This window comes from Paroedura picta, chromosome 3 (assembly GCF_049243985.1).
Source record: "Paroedura picta isolate Pp20150507F chromosome 3, Ppicta_v3.0, whole genome shotgun sequence".
NCBI classification, from domain to species: domain Eukaryota; kingdom Metazoa; phylum Chordata; class Lepidosauria; order Squamata; family Gekkonidae; genus Paroedura; species Paroedura picta.
The window spans coordinates 143948091-143958638 of NC_135371.1; the positions used below are offsets into that span (position 1 = coordinate 143948091).

At 45.6% G+C, this 10548-nt stretch overlaps 1 protein-coding gene across 2 annotated transcripts in view; it reads right to left on the minus strand.

Moving 5' to 3' along the window:
• Positions 1 to 6575, minus strand: part of PRKAR1A (protein kinase cAMP-dependent type I regulatory subunit alpha) — a 31970-nt gene extending 25395 nt beyond the window's left edge. Inside the window, exons 1-3 of one of the 2 annotated variants that reach the window (XM_077328357.1) lie at positions 6387 to 6575; positions 4135 to 4208; positions 3212 to 3390 (exon numbers count right to left, since the gene is read on the minus strand). In XM_077328357.1, the coding sequence (XP_077184472.1) occupies positions 3212 to 3388 (177 nt within the window). In that variant the 5' untranslated portion in view covers positions 3389 to 3390; positions 4135 to 4208; positions 6387 to 6575. Of the gene's footprint in view, positions 1 to 3211; positions 3391 to 4134; positions 4209 to 6255; positions 6341 to 6386 lie in introns of those variants that run through there. The other variant, XM_077328358.1, reaches the window with a different exon arrangement.
• Between the last annotated feature and the right edge of the window lie 3973 nt (positions 6576 to 10548).

Genomic DNA, 10548 nt, shown 5'->3' on the forward strand with positions numbered 1-10548 from the left:
GAAGGGAATGCAGGAGAATCTGCAGTTTAATCAACAGCAACTACTGTTCAGAATCTGAAGTATTTATTATATTAAAAGAGAACTTCCATCATCTAAATTATCAACTGATTTTAGCTGATTGCACAGATTACGCTAACAGCACTAGTTTACAGTATTAGTTAAAAGAAATATAGAGTTCCATCTGCACAAAGTTCACACAATCACTTGCCTTGTTTTAGGAGACTGCATAGCATGACTTTTGGCTCAAATCAGAATATAAAGTGGGCTAGACCAGTGGTCCCCAACCCCCGGTCTGCAGCCCGGTGCAGGACCGCGAGAGCTTCGGCACCAGGCCGCAGCTCCCTCTCCCCGCAGCCAGAAGCTCACCAGGCTGCAAGCAAATCGGCCATCAACGCAGCTGATTAGCTTGTGGCCTGGCAAGCTTCTCGCTGCGGGGGGAGGGGGAGGCACGGCCACCAGCACACCGGTGGCGCAAATGCGCGGACCTGGGGCGCAAGCGCACATGCATGGCAGGTCCAAGTATACGCCTTTCCGTGGGGCTGCCTCGCATGCGCGGGGCCCCGGGTCACCCTCTCCCCCCATTGCTTGGCAGCGTTCCGCAACCTGAAAAAGGTTGAGGACCACTGGGATAGACCATTAGTCATAATAGCAACTATGTTTTTATATCTGTAACCGCTCCTGCGGAGTGGTATTAATAAAGCCCTAAGGGCTAAGTGGGAGGAGAAAGGGGCGGAGTCTGTCCATGATAAAAACTCGAAGCAGCTCCTGATTTGCCCCTCCTAGTGCCACTCAGGGGCCAAGTGGTCAATTCCTCTACCTCTCTCTCTGTCCCTCTCACTTGCTCTCTTTCCCCCTTCCTGTCTTTCGGACTTTCTGACTTCCTTCCTGTCTCCCTTTTATTCATCCCTTCACCCTCCCCCTGCCCTCCTTTCTCACTCTCATCCCTCCTTCCCTCTTCTACCTTCATTTCCTCCCTTATTCTTCCCAATCCACTAGTGCCCGCTGTATTTTAGCTACAGCGGGCTTAATTTCTAGTACATTCATAAAGGCTAAACTGAAAATGCAAATATAGAACTACAAAATCTGAACATAATGCTGCTTACATGCAAGACAAAGTACACATTCTTTCAATTCTGTGCTCTATGAAAAAATATTCATATTACAATTACTACTGGTGACAATTGCTACATTTGTCTAATAATTTACCTTAAAGCCATGGTACGAATGCTACTGACCACCTCATCCAAAAGAATGTTGACACAGTAATGATAGAAGCTGTTTATGACATAACAGTCAAAGTACAACAGAAAAATATTTTGGTAGCCCATTTGCACAGCCACCCAAAATCACTGGATTAATAATCAACACCTCTTCTGCCATGCGGTTGCCCAGTATGCACTAAAGAAATATTAAATAATCAAAACTGCAAGCAACTCTGTAGCCTTTCACATTTCTTGCATTTTTCAAGACTAATAGAGGCCAATTATGTCCCACTATTTTAGTCCTACTTGTTACTTTAAAAAAATTAAGGAAAATACTAGAATATTATTGAAGCATAATTGGCTCGCCCTCACCAAATGAATAGGAAGATGAAAGCACTACTGGACATTATACTGTCCTCAAACACATTATAGAATTTTAATGTTAATACATGTATAAACTTGCCCTGACCTGAATAAGCCCAAATTAGCCCAGTCTTATTAGACCTTAGAATCTAAGCAAGGTCAGCCCCGGTTTGCATTTGAATGGGAGACCACCAAGGAAGTTCAGAGTCATGAGGCAGAAGCAGGCACTGGCTAACCACTTCTGAACATCTCTTGCCCTGAAAACCCCACAGGGATCAGATATGACCTGATAGCCAAAATAAAGAAAAGTTAAGTGTTCCCTGGTCAAACACTTCAATCCCCAACTCAGTTTCAGTTTATGCTCTTTCTGTAATGGCTATCTTTTTCAGTGTGAAAATACTGAAACTAAAAATTCTGACAGTATGCCATGTAAGCACAGCAATCATATTTTAATGTTTATGCCAAGGTCCCTTTGGACTAGTCGATAAAACAAATGTCAAATACTGACATATTTCCCCCTTATATATTAAAATTTGTGTTTTCTTACTGCCAATGCACACTGAGGTTAGGATACTGTGGCAGCTTCACATTTTATGCCGCTGAAAGAGTCCTGGTAATAAACAGGTACGAAAATCTTCTACTGACCCCTAGTGCTTGCAATGTTAAGGGGTGAAGTAGTTGATTTTTCCTCTTCTCAAGCTTCATGTAGATTAGGCCCTTAACAAGCCGTCCTACAGTTTACAATGTGTATCACAGGAGTGCCTGCACTTGCGCTCACAAATGACCGTCTCAACCTTGATAGCGGAACTTTAGGTGAAAAGAGCCTATACATTTTGAAATGTAAGCTAGAGGTACAGAGTTTTATGGCTGCAGATCTGGCATTTTTATTGGATTATGGCTTCGTTAAACTAAATACATAATTACTATGACTCAAGTAAAATATCATTTCTGTTTCACTTTATGACATGTACACAGAAGTCAAAACCTGGAGAGCTTTTCTACTGTGTAAGGAAAACCGCATTACTGAAGTTTATATTCTACTTGACGATCAAAAAATAGTAACTATATTTCACTGCTTAATCATTACAGTCCTTTCTCACTAGAAAAGGTTCATCTGAACATCTCTAAACTATACAAGTGCAGCAGCAACATCTCAGAAGGCACTCCATCCTGCTACTAGGACCTTAAAGTCTTTCCTATTTTCTTGACAGGAGCAGAATCACCCCCTGCTTGTTTCCAACTTTTGGCTATGGTGCTGCTTTTATTTGGGTTTAGAGTCTTTTCCTGCACACTTTGACAGAAAAGGGCTATTTATTCTACATCAAAAGCTCTCAAAGATGCACAAAGATGTAATTTTGCCATGCATGCAAGTCAGCATTTAATATCTTATATATAGAAGTGGTTCCAGTTTCTTTGAAGAACTTTTGCATAGCTCATTTTTTTCTCCTCAGTTTATAAAAACATTGTTGTACAGATGTTCCCCCACACTAAATTAGAAAGAAGTTCTGGTACACTGCTTTTTTTGTACTCCACTTTTTTAAACAGTTCAAATGTTGATCACTTCAGGCCAAAATGTTATTAAGTTATTTTGAGAGAGGCTGCATAACATTTTGTCATTCTCTGCCATTTTCCAAGTTTATTTTTACCTTCTCCAGTCTTTCAAAGTATTCCCGGAGGAATCCCATAGGTCTCTCGGGTCGCACTGTACATAGCTGGACGATGCAATCCTTCAGGAGCGGCTGGATATTATGTTTTTGAACATAGTGCTCACATTCACGAAGGCTACGCTCCTCTTCACTGGCGGTGCTGGCAGAAGTCGCCATTGCTGTTGTATGAAAGGAAGACATATTTGAAATATTCCAAGAGATGACCAGCTGTGTGGTCACTGCACATTAATGTTGTCAGCAACCAGTTACTAATTTATCTACAGGGGCAACTAATTAGCAGCAATAAAAACATATGCTGCCAGCAACCTAGTTCACGTGCTTGCTCTCTGGGCAAAAAGTACATGAAGAAAACACTACAACAACAACAAAAGTGAAGACTTATGCATAGCTCTTAGCTAGAAATATCACTAGTTGCACTCAAAACCACACGCTAATTCTCATAATTCGCTTTTGGTGGAGGTCGACTAGAAGCAATAACACCTTCTGAACCCCCTGAACTTTCCCTCCCAGGAATCCATGCACATGTCTTGGACAACCATGGAGCTGTTTATCGTTCTGTTATACTATTAACGTTACCACTGTTGTTGTTTGTTCTATTCAATATGTAAAAAAATGAGTGATGTACAGTTATTTCATGTTCCATGTAAACCGCCCTTAGCCTCAGGAGAGGGCGTTATATAAATGTAATTATTATATAAATAAAGATCGAGGTATAAAACCATCAGCATCCTGGGCAGAATTTTAACAGTAGGTAAATGTCATAGTTTACTAACAAAAATCGTCAGTAAGTTTTCTTCATAAATGGATAAGAGAACTAAAGCTCTAAGCAAGTCAGTCATTCAAACACATATTTAAAACAATATTCTCCAAAATTAGAAGCAAGGCAACTACTCAACACTTACTTGAAGGGGAAATAACAGCAACAACTACAGGTATGAATAGAATTTCAAGGAGAGGATGTTGATCCCAGTATCACCTTTCAAGAAGGAAGGAAGTAAGAAAGTGAATAACAAACTCCCAAGTGTTACTGGCCTATTAATACATGTCTTCCTAGGTGACAGATTTAGAGTCACTGCATGGCACTATTCTTGTGATAACAAACTTGTGCCTCTGATTTCTGTTCCTGAGGATTATACAAGGGCTAAAGATAATGCTGTACTGCCACAGTTCCAAACACATCACATTGTTGTTAACTGTAAACCCTGCAATGAGTCTAAAGATTATGGCACACCTGTTTCTAGTCAAATAACAAGCATTTGTTGCATTTACATTAGGATGCCTTAGAAGTTCTACAGTTGCTCCTTTCATTTTCACAATGTGCATAATGAATGTCAACAATAAAGGCCTTAATCAACTGTTCAAGAGTTATTCTGTGACTCCAGGACCGGCTGCAAATTATTCTATGGAAAAAGTTTCATACTGTTGATAGACAGCATCAGGCAACAGCGCTCAAACACAACTGGAAAATGACTGTATGCTCAGTTCTGCATAATATAATGAGGCCTCAAAAATTTATTTTAATGAAAATATACACAAAATATCACCTTTGCACAGTGCTCTGGTTTTACAAGATTCCCTCACAAACTGGAAATTACAATTTAGTGACAAGGTTTAGGTAATCCTAGTATAAAAGACACACATCCGCGAAGCACTCTGCAAAAGTACATTTACAGCCACTCCAATAGTATTGCACATTAATTTTCCTATGAAAGGATGTAAACAGAACATGGGATTTCTAAGACTGATTCTGCCCAAGATCCCTGAGTCAATGGACTGTTAAATAAAAGGATGAGGGGGCTACTTTTCTCACAGAAAGATAATTGACGTGCTAAATTGACCCTTGCCATATTGCATTAAAGTTTTAAACAGCAAAACAACAATATCCTGAAAGTACTAAATATCACTAAAACAGCTTGAAAAAGTTCTGAATTTCTAAGGATTCTAATTACTTTCTGAAGTATCAGCTGTAATTAGCATGCCTTTGTATCTGAAGATTGACAGCTCTAACCTGGAGTAGTCCTGAACCATTTTTGTACCTTCTATAAAAGGTCTACGACATTCATTATGCTAGAAGGCAGCTAAACTAAGCTGTGGTTCATTTCCCCAGGATAGATAAACACCTATTCAAGAGTTCAGCAAATCTAGGCTGCTTTGAACTACTTTTACTATGATGACAACTCTCCCCAATTAACTAAGAACTACATACTTCTGGGAGGGAAAAAACCCCTTTCGTGTGAAAAGCTGTAAAAACTAAAAAAAAAAAAAAGATGAACACAACATAAGTGCATTTAAAACAGAAGTAGTAGTTTAAGGTACTTCAGAATTGTTCTGGCACCATTTCTCTCTTTTTCTCGGAGCTGTCTCGGCAAACCAGCCCTAACTTAAGGAGTCAACCCCTACCCCAGCCACTGTTCACGAAATCTAAGACAACCCAGGACAAATAATGCCCAGGTTTTTTTTTAAGGGGGGGGGCGGGTTTCCTCCCCATTCTACAGGCCTTTTGCAAGCAGCCAGCACTAGGCGCCGTTTTCTGTCCTGGCTTCGAACCAAGGCCCGCAACTCACAACTCCAGACAAGGGGCCACCACTGCCACGGGGTGTGGCAGGCCACCCCGTCCACGCAGCAGGGGAGTTTTCTCACCCCACAGAGCCTCCTTCATCGCGGCCCCCTCCCCATTCACCATGAACTCCCGCTTCCCTGCACGACCCACAGCTCCCATATTCAAGCGCCGCCAATTGGCAACCCCCCCCCCACAGGCACTCGATCTGTCTCTTGCCCCCTCCCTCAATCGCGAGGAGCCTCACCCTGCCCCGCCCTCCACCTGCGAGGCTCCCTCGCCTCCGGCCGCGCTGGTCACCACCTCCGACTCCCCCCGAGGCATCCAGAAGGCCTGCCTTCCACCGGCGAGGATCCATCGCCTCCGGCTGCAACGGCAGCCCCCAGCCCCCCCCCCAACTCCGCCAAGGCATCGCCGCAGGCAGCCCCGGATTCGCCCCTCCCCGTAACGTTCTTCTCCCTCACACCTTGGCGGCGATTTCGCCCACCCTCGCCGAGGCCCCCGCCGCCTCCCTCGGCGCCCCGTTCTCCTCAGACGCGCGCCTCTGGGCCGCGCAGCCCTCCGCCCGCGGGGAGCCGCGACCCAACTTGGGTTTACCTCGGGCGCCAAGTCGCAACTCCCCGCCTGGGCCTCTCCTCACTCCCCCTGCCCCGAGTTGTGGCGGCCTCCTCCTCCTCCTCAGCAATCGCTCGCACCGGAAATCCAGCTCCCTCCGCCAATCGCCACCCGGCCTGACGTCAATGAGCCTCGCTCTCACTAGGCGAACGGTCCCCGCGGCAACCTTAAAGGGGACGCGCCACCTTCTGTCGACGTCCCCTCTCCGCTCGCTCTCTCCAAAAGGGGGCGGAGAAAGAAAGACCCCACCCCCCTCCCACTCTTGCCAGGACGACCTTTCCCTTTAAAACATCCGCTGACGTCAGGCTCGGTGGAAGAAGGAGCTGTCGCCGTGTCTCCCCCCCCCCCCCCCGTCGTTTCTCCTGCCTAATGCGCTCCAGCGAAGCGGCCGGCCCCTTTAGAGCAGATTAAAATGGAGCGCGCAGCCGAGCGGCAGAGACGGAGGGAACTTCCGCGGTGTCTTCAGGAGCCCCGCCGCACCGGCAGCCGCAGTTATTTTAGGCTAATTCCCGCGAAGGTGGAGGGCGTGGCTTATGCCCAAGGCTCCTTCCTCGCCCGCGCTTCTGGCCCCAGCGCTTGGCTTCCGCTCCGGCGTGTGCATTTGTTGGGATGCCGTCTTCTTCGAAGCGAAAGCGTGGTAGGGAAAGAGGACCCACCTCCTTGCCCGTAGCCTTTCTGCTTTTAGGTTCGGGTGGGTCGCCGTGCCGGTCTGAAGCGGCAGAACCATTCCAGAGTCGCACGCACGGGGCCTCCGATACAGCGGGCGCACGAAAGCGCATCCCTCGAACAAAACTGGGTGGTCGTCAAGGTGGCCCCTCAGGTTGTCCCTTTCTGTTTTTAAACAGCGATCGCTACTCATAGATGGAGGAGAGGCGCCGGCCCATGGATGAACCGAGCGTTGCTCACCTATACAGGGTATCCGTCCTGTATAGGGCGCAGGAGGTTTGAACGGGAACCGGAGCAAAGCCGGGGAAGGCCGACCTCTTCAGCTCAGTTACTTAGGGAAAATCCATAGAAAGAGCCCTGTCTACTGCGAAGGGCTTCTAGGAGGGCGGAGAGATTGGGGACATCTTTGCCGGCCCGGTGGAGGAGCCGCTGCCCTTGAGGCTGCGGGACCCGGAGGGGAAGCCGCCGAAGCTCGGGCTCCTAACCAGCGGGACAGGCGTCTGCACGGAGCGATAGGGGAGGCGGCCTCATTAGCCAACTTGGGGAAGGCGCTGAAGTGAAGCGAGGCAGCAGCGAGCGGGGCGCTGGGGGGACGGAGAGAATAGGTGCAGCAGGTGACAGTGAGAATAAGGGGTAGGGGAAGGGGAACCAGAGGACTAAGTAGTGGGGGCATTTCCTCATGAGTTGCTCACGGGTCGCTGCTTGTCTGTTCTAACAGTCAACCTGGAGCCCTGAACGGACAAAATGGATCCCTCAACAAACCTGAAAATCGCACCAGATTTTCAGAATAGTATGCCATTTTTAAAAAGAGGGGTTAAAGAAGAACAAAATGGTAAAAGGTCTGCCTGTAGCTTTAAGAAATGGATGGCCTCAGCGGCTGCTGTTAGACAACCATAAAGTTTATGGACCTGTGGGACCATAAAAATAGACTCGGTCAAATCATTTGTTTAAGCTTTAAAAGCAGAGCGTGACCAAAGTTTCTGAGAGATCAGAAGGGTTGGCAGCGCCACTGCTGCCAGCAGAAGACTCATGTCTGCTTGGACCCCATAGACAAACACTTTATTTACAGTCATTGTGGCGCAGAGTGGTAAGGCAGCCATCTGAAAGCTCTGCCCATGAGGGTGGGAGTTCAATCCCAGCAGCCGGCTCAAGGTTGACTCAGCCTTCCATCCTTCCGAGGTCGGTAAAATGAGTACCCAGCTTGCTGGGGGGTAAACAGTCATGACTGGGGAAGGCACTGGCAAACCACCCCGTATTGAGTCTGCCATGAAAACGCTAGAGGGCGTCACCCCAAGGGTCAGACATGACTCGGTGCTTGCACAGGGGATACCTTTACCTTTACCTTTTAGACCGGAACAATAGATATGAAGTAAAGTGTTGGGTGCATTTAAAACTCAGAATCATAAAATCACAATCAAACAGTAATTTAAAATTTGCAAACTTACGACAGCCAGGGACGCTCACTAGGTGACCTTGGGTCAGTCATATCCATATAAAGGCATGATATTAAGGGATTTAAAATAAATACAGCTAAAGATGGAATGAAGATAAAAGATAGGTCTGTGAATGGCTGAGAATGGTGCAGGGAAAAGGGAGAGGTTGTGGGGATTACCAGAAGGAGAAAAAGTACAGGGAAGAGGATACAGAGGGAAGTGAGGTGCTCCCTGCAAATCCTTATAGGATCCCTATCATGTAAGTGGGCCTGGCCCAACAGCCAACTCTGCACAAACTGGTCTGTAGTTTACTCAGGCAGAAGCTGTTGGATGGGGGAGGGTGGAATGCTGAAGTGGGGGGGCAGATAAAGGGAACTTAGCTTGTTGGTGGGAGAGAGAAAAGGAAGAAGAGAGACAGCTATTACTGTTTTGGCATTAGGAGACATACTTTGTTTGGATTGGATATCCTTTGGATGCTGCAAGTCAACTCTAGGCTTTCTGCATTTGGGCTTTCCTCCCCTCATTTCCCAGGCTGAAATTCATGATATGCTTTCGGGATCTAAGATTGATGGAGGCTGCCTCCCGTTATGCTTTGCTCCCTTCTCCTTTCCAATTCTTGTTTCAAAAAATGGTGCCTGCTTGCAACTTTCTTTTTGTTGCAATTCCACCATTCTCAATTCCACCATTCTGTGCCCTCAATTGCCTCCCCCATTCCTCCCCAAGTATACTGGATATCATATTACAACACTGCTGCAATGATGAAGACTGTCACTATTTTTTATTGCTAGAAACCACATTGTAAGTCAAATTTTTGGGATGGAGGATGATGACAAGGAAAGGGGCATGCACAAAAAACTCAAAATGGGAGGTGTGGGAGGAAATCGGAATACACACATTTCCCCATTAGACAGCCCCAAATCAGATTCCACTGTGACCAATGAAATAATTGTATGGGCATTTCCAAAATGCGTGATGATTCAAAGGGCTATTCAGGTCTGCACCTGGAATGGCTAATTTTAATATGGAAATGGGCAGAAAGATCGGCCCTTTAAAAATACAAATCCGAACGATATCACTAGTACAGAAACAGTCTATGGGGGCTTTTAGGGAAGGAAACAAGGAAATAGTGGGGGCGGGGAAAATGAGTTATCCCCTGTAAATCCTTGCAGATTCCTGATTGTGTTTGTTTAATCCAGGAGGCCAGTGGCATGTTAAATACTAAAAACATTTATTCCAAAATAATCTTTCATGAGCTTTTATATGCACAACAGTAGAGCAGGAGGAGACATTACAAAGAGAGGGGGGTTTAAAACAAGATGTAATAAGCATAATCCGATCACTCAAAGTAACTGTTGTTGATAGGCACAATAGGATTATTGTAATGTAAACTCCTATAGATCTAATGACGATAGCTGTCATTCACAAAAACCAGCTAGAATAATTTTTCTTTTTACATGTCTCTGAACTAATCTTTTACTTTATTGCTAAAGATCAATGTGGTTAGCCATTTGAATCCTCAGATGGATTAAAGCAGGGCATAAATGCTTCAATAAACAATCACTTGCATGTAAAAGATTAAAACATTGTTATGTAAGAACAAGTCCATAAAATGTATGCATGTACACGCTGTCAAGTCATAGCTGACTTATAGGCACTCAAGTAGAATCATAGAGTTGGAAAAGGCCATACAGGCCACCTACTCCAACCCTCTGCTCAATGCAGGATCAGCCTAAAGCATCTAGGATAAGTATCTTGAAGAGGAGCTCACCACCTCCTTAGGCAGTCGATTCCACTGTTGAACTACTCTAACGGAATTTTCCCCCCTGATAGCTGGCCAAAATTGTTCTATACATAGTTTGAACCTATTGCTGAAGGTTCTATCCTCTACTGCCAACAGGAACCTTTCCCTACCCTCCTCTAAGTGACAACCTTTCAAATATGTAAAAGACAGCAATCATGTCCTCTCTTAACCACCTCTTCTCCAAGCTGAACATTCCCAAGTCCCTCAGCCCTTTTTCATAGGGCTTGGTCCCCAGGCCCTGGAT